The 13,913-nt window shown below is 41.4% G+C and overlaps 2 protein-coding genes across 4 annotated transcripts in view; one reads left to right on the top strand and one right to left on the bottom strand.

Annotated features, from left to right (window-relative positions):
* Nucleotides 1-9,568, bottom strand: part of DHX32 (DEAH-box helicase 32 (putative)) — a 44,786-nt gene extending 35,218 nt beyond the window's left edge. The window contains exon 1 of the mRNA XM_045569242.1: nt 9,296-9,568. The gene's annotated coding sequence lies outside the window, so the exon portion shown is untranslated. The remainder of the gene's footprint in view (nt 1-9,295) is intronic.
* Nucleotides 9,569-9,670: 102 nt separating this feature from the next.
* Nucleotides 9,671-13,913, top strand: part of FANK1 (fibronectin type III and ankyrin repeat domains 1) — a 62,726-nt gene continuing 58,483 nt past the window's right edge. For 2 of the 3 annotated variants that reach the window (XM_045568340.1, XM_045568341.1), the window contains exon 1: nt 9,671-9,771. In XM_045568340.1, the coding sequence (XP_045424296.1) occupies nt 9,759-9,771 (13 nt within the window). In that variant the 5' untranslated portion in view covers nt 9,671-9,758. The remainder of the gene's footprint in view (nt 9,772-13,913) is intronic. The other variant, XM_045568342.1, reaches the window with a different exon arrangement.

Below are 13,913 nucleotides of genomic sequence, written 5' to 3'. Positions count from 1 at the left end.
TATCTCCCATTTGGATATGTAATAGACATTCCAAACTTTACATGTCCAACTATCTCCCAACATCCATCCCAAAGTCACAGACCTATCTCCCATCTCAGTGAATTCCTTCCTTTCAAGTGCTCAGACCAAAATGTTTGAAGTTGCCCTTGGTTTTTCTTTACCTCAAATCCCACATCTATATGGTAGGCAGAATAATGGCCTCCAATCATGTACATGATTGAATCCTGGGAACTTGTGAATATGTACTTTGCATGGCAAAGGGACCCTGCAGATGTGATTAAATTAAGGGCCTTTAGATCAAGAGACTATCCCAGTGAGCCCAATCTGATCACACGGGTCTTAAAATCAGAGGACCTTTCCCAGCGATAGCTAGAGAAAAATGTGACTATGGAAGAATCTATGTCAGATGCAATGTCACTGGCTTTGAAGATGGAGGGAGGGACCACAAGCCAAGAATGACATGGGTGACCTTTAGTAGCTGGGAAAGGTAAGGAAACCGATTCTCCCCTATGGTCTCCAGAAAGGAACACAGTCCTGCTGACACCTTGACTTTAGGCCAGTGAAACCCACGATGGACTTCTAACCCATGAAAGTATAAGACAATAATTACCACTAAGTTTGTGGTAATTGGTTACAGGGGCAATAGAAAATAAATACATCCAATCATGTCAGTTCTACCTTCAAAAAACATCAAGGACCCCATAACATCTGCTGTGCACACTCGGTCTGAGCCACCATCCCTCTCACCTGAATTGCAACAGCCTCCTCACTGGCCTTTTTTCCGTGCTTAGCCTCTGTCAGTCACCCTCAACCTAGCAGTCAGAGTGATCCTGGTAGTCAGCTCACGTCTCCTCTGCTCAGAAATCCCCAGTGGCTTCCCATCTCATCTCACCCCAAGGAAAAACAAAAATCTTTAATAGAATCAACACTCTCCCTGTGATCTGGACCCATTGCCTCTCTGCCCTCCTTTCTATAATAGCAGCTGCTGCCTCGCTCACTCTTCTCCAGCCACGTCTCCCTTGCTGCTCCTTGAACACCGTGGCAGATGCCTGCCCCGGGGACTTGGCGCTTGCTCTTCTGTATGTCTGAGATGTCCCTCCCTCAGATATCCAAATGGCTAGCTGCCTTGTTTCATAACGGTCTTTATCAAATGTCAGCTTAGTAAAGGCTTCCCTGGGCACCCTATCTAAACTTTTACCCCCTCTCCTATATGCCCCCAAACCACTCCCTAGTCTCTTTTCTCCTTAACGTGACAGTCTAACATAACATCTATCTTCCCTCTTTATTTTTCTTATGGCCGGCGTCCTCCACCAGAATGCAAGCGCCGTGAAACAGGGGTTCAGTCCCTTCACTGCAGTCTATCTTTGCATACAGTGACACTTTCATTATTTCACTCCTCTCAAAGTTCAAGGTAGCTTGGTACTGCTGAATACAGGCTAAACACTCTATCAAGAATTCACTGTGTTTCTGGAATTCCCAAATTAACTCCGTTTTCAACATTAAAAACGTTTTTTTCTTCATCGCTTCAGAATAGTTACTGTGTTGAAAATAATTTGCACTGGAATTCAATGGCAGGCATCACGCTTGCTCCAACAGACCACTGATCTTCGGGACTGCTTGTAAGTTGCCAGTGTTGAGGAGGCAACATCCTCAAATACTAGGGAACTACTGAACCATCTGTACTAGTTACTATCTTTTCTCCATGTTTTTTTTTTTTTTTGTCTGTTTACTTTTGCTGTTATTGGAGCTATAGCTTCTTCACTGGTAATTCCCACAGTCTCACACTCAAATATAGTGGGTGCTCAATTAGCAATTATAGGCTAAGTAAATAATGAATGAATCATTTTCTGGTTTTTAGGGATTTTGTGCTTTTAAGAGTAACATCTGATTGCATTTTTTCATAGATATCATTCATAATTTAATAGGTTTTTTATATCCTCACGTTTTCTCAATGCCTACATTTTTTGGTCTTCTATTTACTTATTCAGCCAACACTTAAGTGCCTACTGTTTGCACTGTGAACGTGTTGGTGACACAGCTTGAACAGAGAGGTCTGGTTCCTGTCTTCCTGAAGCTTACCACATCGATGAAGCTGAGGGTGGGTGTGAAAAAGAAATTCTTTGTCTATAACATGTAAAGACTCTCCACGACACTGTCTTGGTAGGAAAAATAAATTAAAAAAAAGAAAAAAAAACACGTAAAGACTCGATCTTATAGTCAGGTCACTACAGGAAGAAAAGTGTGGCTGGTACATAATAGGAGAAAAAGACTCTCATGCGAGATGAGTTCAAAGACAGGCCAGATCAGAGAAGGCCTGATATGCTGCAGTAAAAAGGTTGTGCCATGGGTCTAACTCACCTAGCCATTTCTCGATCAAAATTTTCATTTTTCACTCATTCTGATTTTCCTTATGATTTTCCTCTTAAATTTGATGTTACTCTATTTTCTTTAATACTATCTATAATCTTTACAACACCCACCTTCAATTTTTTTTAAGTCATTAATGAGATCAGGTTCTAGGAGAGCTGGTGACAGTTTATGGCAAATGGCACAGTGGAAGTGGTTAGGAGCAGGTGCACCAAATAGGGTGCTAAGAGAAACCAATAAATCCATTCTCATGCAAAACATTCTAAGAAATATTAAAAACTAAATAACATTTTTTCACTTGAACATTTTAAATTATTTTCAATAAGTCTGCAAAATTAAGTCTGTTTCATAATCTATTTCACAAGGTTTCTAAACCCTATATAAAATATATAGCATACACACACACACACACACACGGCCACATCTTGCCTTTAAAAAAAGAAACCACTACGATAATGGTACAAACATCTTGCCTTTTAAAAAATTATTCTTTTTATATGACTCCCAAATTTGTTTCAACATTATCTATTTGAACAATGCACTGTTTGGAAGAATTTGTGCTAATTTTTATCAAAATGTTACAAATATTTTAATATGTATTTAATGTCTCTTCGTATTCTGTAGAGCAATAAATCATTTATTATTCATATGTTTGCATATAGGATCAAATAGAAAATCAGTAATTTTTTAAAAAAACACCTAAGGTTGGGTCTTCTATAATACTAATCTGAAAAAGTTATAATTTTGTCATTTATATCTAAAAACCCAGATATTCCCTAGTGTTGCAAATTTCTGAATCTCCTAGGAGATTCAAACACTATTCTGATAAAGTGAATTCTGATCTTTATTATGATAGTAAAATGCCAAAAAAGTAAAAGGTATTAAAATTCTGTCCTTTTATGGGAGCAGCTTAGCAAAAGGAGATATCTGTCTACATGGAATCTTTGGAACCAAACTATAACACTATTGCAAACATTCACTGCATGCACTCACATTTATTTAGGTTTTCACTTTTTCCCTCTTGCTCTATGTTTATGGTAGACTTCCTAAAGGCAAGATTAATTTCTGAGCCATCTTTGCAACTCCTACAAAATAAGATATATGGCTTTGCACAAACTATGTAATCAATAGATATTGGCTGAACTAATAAACAATGTACTTCTAACCCATGATTACAATATTTAGAAAACAGAAGGTTAATAAGGTATTATAAGTGAATAATAACTGTCTTCAGGATAAAGGGCTATTGTTTTTTGAAAAATGGGATCATTGGTCCAATATTCCGTGTCAATTCTACTCAAAGTGCTGGATTGTGGCAAGACAAGGACTTTGCACCAGTATGTTAATCACCTCACTGCATCCTTCACTGAAGGCTCACTTTTTAAAAAGTCAGCTGAACCAAACAGTGTGTTCAGTGTGTCTCCTTACATTCTGGCACAAGTTCCTTATCTCGCTGCAAACCAGCAAGTCTGTGGACTGGCACTAGTCTGCAGACAACACTTTGAGAAGCTTGGTTCCATACTACTACTAAAGTTGGACTAATGATGATAACAATGATGATAATTCTATCAATTAGCATTTATAGAGTACTTATTGCATGCCAGATGCTATGTTAAACACTTAAGCACTTTATATGGATTATTTCATTTAAACTCTTAAGGACCCCATGAGGGTTTACTTTTTATTATTTCCATTTTTCAAATGAAGAAATTTAAGCCTTCAGAGGTTTAGTTAATTTATCCAGTTTCCAGAAGCTCATTTGTGGTAGAACAGGTGCTTGAAGTCAGGCAGCCGGATCCCTGCTTAACCTCAGTTACGTGTACAGCGTATGCTTAACCATACAACCATACTGCTTCCCAACTACATTAAAGAAAATGGGCTCACGTTGCACCGCTGTGGGTCAAAGAAATACTTGACACTATGGGAGATGTCAGGCAGGGTAGCCTGGAAGAAACATCATAAAACAGAAAAACATGGTATAGAGAGAGTTGTATATCTTTTTTAAAGATTTGAAAAACATGGGCTGGGTATAGTGGCTCACACCTGTAATCCCAGCACTTTGGGAGGTCGAGGTGGGAAGATCACAACTAATTTGGTTTATTTATATAGTTAGATATCTGAACAAATGTCTGAGAGCCAATAAAAGCTGAGATCTAAAGAATAGGCTACTGCCAGTTTCTCCCAAGCAAGTTAACATACTTATTTTACCTCTGACATACACAAAATGAACTTTTATCCATCTTTTTTAAAGAGAGTATTTGCTTGTGGCATCTTCTAAAGTTACATTTTACTTGATTTGTTGTCACAAATGAAGGCTGAAAAACCATAAATATCAGGAATTTTTTTGTTGTTGTTAACAAAGTAATGAGTAGTCATTTTGCATTAACTTTAACAAAACAATAATAGATGAACTATGTTTTGCATTCTATGGCAGATGGAGAAAAACACAATGATTTCAGGAAATGGTAATGCACGAACTGCTCAAGAGTAGAGACTCATGTTAATCTTTCCAGATTTTCAGCTTACTTTTCTGTCCACTCTTCTTAGTCTCCTTGGTTCTTCCACCACCAGCCACCCCCCACCCCCAGTGTAAAATATGTGTCCTCCCAGGTCCTATCCTTGACCCTCTTCTCATTCCACATACCAGTCCTGGAGAAAATTGTTCACATTTTAACTTCAATTACTGAATGCTTAATCCAAAGTTCTATCTTCCTCTGAGACTTCTTTAGTTCCAGAGCCACATGTCCAACTACTACTTTGGGACCTCCCCATTTAGACGACAGGCATCTTAAAACTGAACTCATCATCTACCCCATTTCTTACATGCCTTAAAAAATTTTCCCCCCCTTCTTTTGTGTTCCAGATTTCAACAAATAGCAGAACCCCCCCAGCACCCAAGTCAGACCCCCAAGTCATTCCTGCTTCTCCCTCTTCTTCACCTCCTGTATCACCAAGACCAGCCAATTCTCTCTTTCACTGGCCCCCTTGTCCCTGTTCCCACCTTAGTTATCTCTTCATTTCTTCACTGAACTACTGCAAAACTCCAATTTTGTTCTTTCTGCCTCTAATTTTGGCTTTCTACCAATCCGTCATTCACATGCTGCCAGTGATCCTGTTTAAATGCAAAATTGATCATGTCACTGACCCTTCTTGTCACAAATCCTTCTTGTTATTAATATCTTTAAGGTGAAAGCCCATAGTCCTTAGGCTCTTTCTGATTTAGCCTACATTTGCCTTTCTGGCCTCATTTCCTCCCATTCTCTTCTAATATATACATGGAGTACTCTCTGCTTCAGCCACAATGAACTACTGCTAAGAGTTGTTCTCTGTGCCTTTGCCTAAGGTGACCCTGTGCCTAGGAAGCCCTCCTGCCCTCGCACACAATCTACCTGGTCATTTCCTATTCACCCTTTATGAATAGCAACCCCAGAACCTGGAAGTACTTAGCACCTTGTGAATGCTCAATAAATGTCTGTTCTATGCCTGAATCAACAACATCCCTTTACACTGAAAAAGTTCTTTACAATATACAGATATTTTCATTCATATCTGTAATCACATTTGAGTCTCCAAACTAGACTATTAGACTATTGAAGGTTTTATTATGCCCAGTTATCAATGAGGAAATAATAGCTCCTGGCTTTCCAAAATGGCATAGCTAAAAATTAATACAATCATCCCTGACTATGGGCTTGTCCTCTATTATTACTCTACTTAAATTATCAGGTACACACTGCAGCCCCCTACATGCTAGTGAAGCATAGTGAAGAAATACAGAAGTAATGGACTTAACTCCAGAAATGTATTTTTTTAATTTTATTTTTATTTGAAAATAACTTTTGTTGTTCAGCTAATTTCTTTTGATTTTTAGTAGAGATGGGGGTCTTGCTCTTGCTCAGGCTGGTCTTGAACTCCTGACCTCCGGTGATCTTCCTGCCTCCTCCTAGCCTCCCAGAGTGCTAGGATTACAGGCGTGAGCCACCACGCCCGGTCCAGAAATGTTTTTCTTTCTTTTATTTATTTTTTGAGGAGAAGGAAAGAGGATTTTATTAATTTGCTGGCAAACAAGGAGGTTGGAGACTCCCCTCTCAAAGTACCCACGTCCTCCAGAAATGTTTAATCAGAGGTACAAGACCCATACTCATGAGAGAAAACCCTACAAGAAAGTACAGCACAGAGCTAAGTGCTAAACTGTGTAGCGCCCCTGGCAGGAGAGAGAAGTGCATTCAGTGAGCACTAGCCTAATCCTGGAAGACTTTTCAGAAGGGTAGAGGGCAGCATAGTCCTGCAGCCCGATTACACAGGGAATGCATAAAAGGGCTGAGAGATGGGCATTCCTCCGAGTCCAACGATTTGACGGCAGACCATGTCAGGTTTGGAGGACAAAGAGGAAACACACTGAAAATGGAAATTTGATTGTTTTTTTACCTTTAACTGAATTCCTTATGAGTTTCAGAAAGTAACAGAGAAAGAGAGAGGAAAAAGTACCCTCACTCTGGTAAAGAAAACAAAAACCCCAGCACCATAAAAACAAACAAAAACAACTTTCTCCAACATATGATAGCAAGGCTAGGAGACAAAACTAACACATTTATTTCCTATATTTTTTATCATCCTATTTGCATTAAATAATGTTAACTTCCCACTAGGGTTATTTTTACTTTGAATTCTGATGTGGCCAAGGGATTTAAACAAGAAAAAGAAAGGCTACATCTGTCTCTTCATTGTGTCTTTACTATTCCCTGGTAATAAAGCTTTGGTTTGCTACATTTAGTTAAGCATCAGCAAAGTAAATAATAATTAACTATTTTATCCAGTGATGAGCTTAGAAAAAAATCCAGCAACAGTACACTTTCTTGCTTTTCATTTGACCACCAATAACATACTGAACATGCCAGTGAAAAGAAATAAACACAATGGTTGAAAATTCCAAAAAAGGGACAATCAGTACATTTACCACTCATCTTCAACCCCTGTCCCATAAGCAACTTTCTGATCTCTGGTATTTTCTCCAATAGTAAAGTGTATTCCTATACCCAAAGCAATTTCTCCAACGTTGTTCTCATTCACCAAACACTTAACAACTACATTGTACTAGGTGCTGGAAGGAAAAGGAGAAAATGTCCCTGCCTTAGCCATTTTAGTGCCTTTCCCTCCCCACTTTCACCCCCTAACCAGTCTTTTCTTCCACAGTTCACTATCCCCTAAAACCAAATGTTCCTTTTCACAATTGCCTTTACTTGTTACCTAAACTATTTCAAGTCTTCTTCCATGTCAACTTCATACCTGTTAAAATAATTCTTCTATGTCACTACAAAGCACTTTATCAATACATATCCCCATATTTTCCAACCTTAAAACCAAATTGTTGAGTCCTTGTTACCTTAGTGTGGAGATCTGTGCTGTTGATTCTTTCTTCTTTTTTTAAAAAAATACAAATGCCTCATCCTTTACTGTTGAGAAATTTAACCCTACTTTTTTTGTGTGTGTCAATAAATGCTAGGGTTTTAAAAATCACTATCTTGTCGGTTTTGATTATGATATTACTGATAAGCATCACGATGTTTGTTATCTTGGATGAAAAGGCCTCTGTAATTTTGCTAATGATGTATGAAAACAAGAGTTTGAGAAATACTGTATACAGAAGTACTGCCGATCTGAGATATTTTCTGCCTAAAAATACATCCCCTGTCTCTAAATTTCAGGAACAGGTTGTTAAGGTACCATAAAGTGTTTACTTTCCAACCTGAATTTATGACTTTAATACTTTAGCTTAAGAATTACAGGTTCTGTGTATATCACACTGCTTGTCAATATCCACACATAAACCTTTTTGTTTTGACCATTAATCTGAAAAAGTTCCCATAGAGTCTGAGAGGGGAAAGCCTAATTTGGCAGAATATAATAAATGTCTGCTTCCATCATAGAATATATGCTCCTCAGGTTCAATTAACCTCTGAATGATTCCCGTTCTAAGAGTAAAGTAATTCTCCTTGGTGTCCTTGTCATCCATGGAGTGGAAATATCTCTGGTGGCAAGATGAGTAATCACTTAGGTGACCCCAAAAGGGCTCTTCCTTCCATTTCCTTCAAATACTGTCTCGAGCAGCGGTCGGGATTGATAGAGGGGCTATAATCTCCAGACCTGAGTACTAAATCATCCCGCAGTTTCCTCCGCCTGCCCACCCCACCGGGTACTTCCATTCTCATCCTTTTTATTCTCTCTTCTCCATTTTTCTTTCCTCCTTCCGGTTTTCCTTAACCTATGATACTCTCCCGGTTGTTTAAAGTTTTACAACCTATCAGATAACACTCCCTTGTGACCCTCAAAGCTTCCTTAAAGCAAAACCCGAATCCGTGTTTTTAAAACCAGTATTATGAAAGACCATTGTGTGGGATAATGTTACATTTGTTTAACAGCCCTACAAAGTTTTGCTACAAAACATGTGGGCTGATTGAGTTACTCAACCGAAAACCGGGAGGATTGAAACAAATAGACACAAAAAAACTAAACCAACCGGAAAGATCCGACCCGGGCCCACTGCCTGTGAGGGCAATGCCGGGCAAAGGAATTCTCCGGGGTTTCGAGATTCAGGAGACCGCCTTGGCCCACTGGCGACGACAGAAGGGACTCCCATTTGCTCCCTGCTGCCCGTAAACGCGGCACGAGCGACCACCCAGACCCGGGCCGAAGCCCTGGCTGAGCAGGGATCCCATGCTTGGAAGGCTGCGGTGCAAACCCTCGGTCCCCCGCCGAGACCTGTGCTCAGTGAGAGGCGGGCGCGAGGCCACCCTGGGGCCCTTTCGGGGGTCGGGCGGGGGTCGTCCGCGGCCAACGGCGGGCAGGGGGCCCCCAGGCGGCCGCAACAGGTACCGGGGCCGCCCCCGGCCGGCGCCCGCCCCCTCCCGCCGCCCGGGCCCGCCGTTACCTGCAGCGGCGGCTCACGAGTCCCGGGAGGGAGGCCCAGGGCCGGCGGCCTTCCCAGCGGGCCAGGCCGACTCGCCCGACGCGCGGGCTGACAGCCCTAGCGACGCCTCCGGACGGCGACGGCCAGGCCCGCAGGCCACGACCCTCGGGGTCGGGGCACAGGTCCCGCGGGGACGCGAGACCCGCCAGGAAGGGCGCGATCGCCTGACCAGGCCTCCGGGGCAGTGTCCTCAGCCGGTGACCCGGCCGCCACCCTCGCTCGGCCCCCGAGCGACGCGCGGGCCCACGCGCCTGCCCGCGTTTCCTGACGAGTTTTGGTCCCTCCCTCTTGCCGTCCTTCTGGCCCCTCCTCCCCCGCCCCCGGGTTGTCAGGGGAACCGAGGCGACGCCTGCCTGGGAGGAGAGGCGTTAGGAGGCGCGGCGGCGGCGCCAGGGGCTCGGCCTGGGGCACGGAGCAGCTGAGCATGGAGCCCCAGAGTAAGGGAGGCCGGGGCGGGGCGGGCCGGAGAGGGCAGCCGGGCCGGGGGCTCCCGGGGAACGAGTATGGGCGCCCCGCGCGCGGCTCCGCAGGCTTTAACGCTTGCTTGGACGCGGACAGACGGCTTGCGGGTCCCCTCGCGCTTTTCTCTCTTGCGGAGAAGAGGAAGGGGCTGAATCCTGCCCAGTCTATCCGGCTGGGTCCCCAGCGCCCGAGGGTCTCCGCGGAGAGCCGGAGGGACTGGAGAGCTCGGTAGCGCGGGCGGCGGGGTGCAGCGCCCCCAGTGTGCGCCTTCCTGAAATTCCCCCCGGGCCATTCAGTTTATTACTACTGTGCCATCGCTGTCATGATTTTAGTTTGGTAGTTTGGTTCTCAGCCCATCCTACTTAGAAAACGTCTGCAGTTAAACACGCAGCGAGGCTGGCTGTTGTATTGATTCGAGACCCCTCAGCCCCCGTAGTCTGCGATGCATTATAAAGGAGGAAAAAATGAGCTTTGTCTATGTCCATTTGATTCATTGTTAGAGGTTCTGGGAGGTAGGACAAGCAAAAAATGTTTACTATTTCTTTTTTTTCTGTTTCTCCATGTTGTTTTTGATGTATGCCAAAAGGCGTGCAGTTTAGAGTTATCAGATCTAACAGGAGTTGTAACTTACTGGGATTTTTTTTTTTTTCTTTTTTAAAGAAAACCTTTCCCAGTACTTTGTGCTAGGACCTTCTTTCCCCGTCTGGCCCGAGCTGTTTTATGGCTCTTTTTGTTCTCAGAATAAGGGCGGTGTTTTATATGAAGATTTAAAAGATCTTAAACCTTTATAGAGGGATACAGTTTGACTCTCAAAACCAAGTCATCTTTTCTTGCACAGTTTCAGAAATGAAGCACTCAGACCAAATTCATTCTCTAGGGGATATGCTGGCATTTTAAAAGGTCATTTGTCTCCAACGAGAAGATTTTAAAGACTTTTCTTTTCTTTTAATTCATTTGCTGAGGGGAAAGCTTACAATTTGTAAGTTACGGTTGCATGAGCTGATAGGATTTTTATACAGTATTTGTCATTTGGATTCTACATTTTATTTAACCTAGTGAAAGAAATTTAGCATGCAACAACACTAAAATTTTTGTCTCATGTCAAACTGATGCCAAGCTGTGTATGCTCTCTCCTTAGAAAAGAAATGAAGTGGAGTGAAATATGTTTTAAAAGTAGCATCTTTATTTCTTCAGATTTATGTTATCATTTTAAATGTATAAACTATAAATTTCAAATTCTTTAGTGTTCACTGCCTTTATCCATTCGTTCATTCCTAATACTTATTATGTTGCAGCTATAGATAAGGCTGGAAAAGTCAGCAGAGCTAGGTGAGGAAGGCTTTGTAAAGCTATATAAAAAATTTATTACATATATGAAGTGCACATTTATATCCTATCTCATTGGATTTTCAGGTGGAGAACATTTAAGTAATTTATGCCTGGGGAACAACTGTAAATTTATTCATTTCCACATATTCTTGAATGTTTTTATCAATTTAATTTTAAATAATTCAAACAATCACCATTAGCCTTAGGAAATTCTTTCACATTCTAATAAACACCATCTTGGATAAATATTTACTAAATCATTCACAGTAAAATTTTTTTTCCCCCTGGGAAGCAGAGCCCCAGCCAGAAAGAAGCCAGGCACATGTGCTTCCCATGGCAAATATTTGAAAGGACAAGATTAAATGATCTCTAAAGTTTCATTTAACGTCAAGATTCACATCCAACCAGATTTTACCTAAGACCAAAGTTATTTCATTCTCTCAAAGATAATGGAAACACTATAGATATATTAACAAGTATTACAGTTACATATAATAACAGTTATTCTATTATAAATATTATATTAATAGTATATTGTTTATACCAGTATTATCTAATATATTTTAAGCCTAGTGTTTACATGGTAACTTTTGTTACTGAGAAGTTTAAAATAACATTTTGCAAGTGTAGTTGAATACAGCATCAGTAAATTGATTAAGAGAAAGGACCCTTCTTAATTGCTTTTAAGGATTAAACATATATCTAAGGACAACACCAAGGAACCACTAAAAATAACCCCCTGCTTCAGTCTTAGCTATTCTATTTCCACACACTTAGTTTTCTATTACTTTCAGGAATGACCTTTGTTAACTGAGTCATTAAAATCCAATAAACATAAACTCTTCAAGCCCCACAGCTGGATCATACTCTGGCAATAAGGAGAGGAAGACAGGGGCTACCACTGGTTTGCAGAATAATAATAAGTCAATGATCCAAGAAGTGACTCCTCAGGGAAAGGGCAAATTAAATAAGTTCACAACCTTGGGCTGTTCAGAGTGGTTCTGGCTCTTGGCTCACACATTTACATCTTAATTATTTCCTTCCTAAACTGACTGCACTGTTGAAAGATAATCTGTGTATAAAGTAACATGGAAAATGTACATCAAATTCCATAATTTTTTCTTTTTCTTGGAAAATATTTAAATTCAGCAGTACTACCCTCTCTTTGCTAATTTCTTAATGAGTGACAATACCAAGGGCTGGCTTTGGGGGTCTTTAGCCCAAATCTAAGCAAACACACAATCTGAATGAGAACTGTCTGTATTTATCAAATGCAGTATCAGGATAAGCCACCCAGCTCCCACTTACTGCTGCCTGCTCCCTAAACTCTCCCTATATTTAAAAAAAAAAGCAACCCAGGCCTAGTTTAGGCCAAGCAGCAGTTTCCTCGCTATGTTGGCCAGGCTGGCCTCCAGCTCCTGTGTTCAAATGATCCTCCCTGCCTTGGCTTCCCAAGTAGTTGTGACTACAGTCCTCACCACCACACCAGGCAAACATCCATGTTTTAAAAGAAATGCTAAATGGAGATCTAAGTTATTCCAATGACTAAGGCCTACACTAAAGGCATGAAGACTTCTCTCTCCAAACCTGTTTCTCCACCAGTCTTCCCACCTTCCCAATTACTCCAGCCTGAAATCTGAGTCATCCTTGACTCCTCTTTTTCACTCACCACCTCTCATACCCCATCCACCAGCATGTCTGTTTATTCCACCTCCCAAACATACCCGGAACAAGCTTTCTCTCCCTCCCTACTGTAATCAGCGGTACTCCAAGCTGCCATCTTGCTTAAATTATGCTTGTGCGCTCTACTGACCTCTGCATTTCCTCTCCCTTGCACATCTGCGATCCACCTGGAAGTCAGAGCTCCATTTTCAAAACATGCATCAGATCATGTCACTCCTCTGCCAAAAGCCCTCCCAAGTTCTTAGCATGACTTAGCTGCCTCTTCAAACTCACCACATATCCAGTCTTAAACATCTTATGCTTTGGGCACATTGGTCTTCTTTTAGTCCCTCAAACAAGCTCCTTTCGGGACTGTGGCTCTGTACAAGCTTTTCCCTCTGCCCGGAATACTATTCCCTCTTGCTCTGGCGGGTCTGACTCCTAACGTCCTTCGGTGCTTGCTTAAATGTCGCGTCTTCATGGAAATCTTCCTTGACTCCCTAAAGTAGGTAGTCCCGCTCCTCAATGTTATTCTATATCTGTGTTTTTCTCTTCATAGCTCTAATCACAATTTGTAATTATTTTGTTAATTTTAAAAATCTACTTCCTCCACCAGGCTGTAGGGTGGTGGAAGAAGGCAGGGCCCTGTCTGCCATCCCATCCCTAAATGCCTCACAGAGTCAGCCATAAACAAACATTTATTGAATGGATGACGCTGCTGGTGACAGCTGGTAACAGCCTTACCTAATTTTATTTCCTTAGGAGTGTTGCTGACTACTTAAAAAAAGAAAGCCATTTTACTCTACAACAGAAGGGGCTGTGCTCCAGGTAGATGTGAAGTGCCTCTTGTGGAGTGTGCTTTGGGTAAAGTTCATTTAAATCAGGTGTTTATAAATATTAGATCAAATATAAATTTGGCATTCCATTTTCTTTTCTGACTGAAATGAAATATTTTAAGCATCTCATTCTATCTGAAAAGATTAAGGAAACAGGCAAGTAATCTTATTTTTTGGACCAAGGAGTCACCAGGTCATAAGACCTAACAAAACCTTCCCACCACTAGGGAATGCTTGCTCATTAATTATCTGGGGAACTGGTAAGGATCTAAAAGTAATTTCTTAAGCTC

Source organism: Lemur catta, chromosome 14 (genome assembly GCF_020740605.2).
Source record: "Lemur catta isolate mLemCat1 chromosome 14, mLemCat1.pri, whole genome shotgun sequence".
Lineage (NCBI taxonomy): Eukaryota > Metazoa > Chordata > Mammalia > Primates > Lemuridae > Lemur > Lemur catta.
This window is presented reverse-complemented; position numbering and strand designations above follow the sequence as displayed.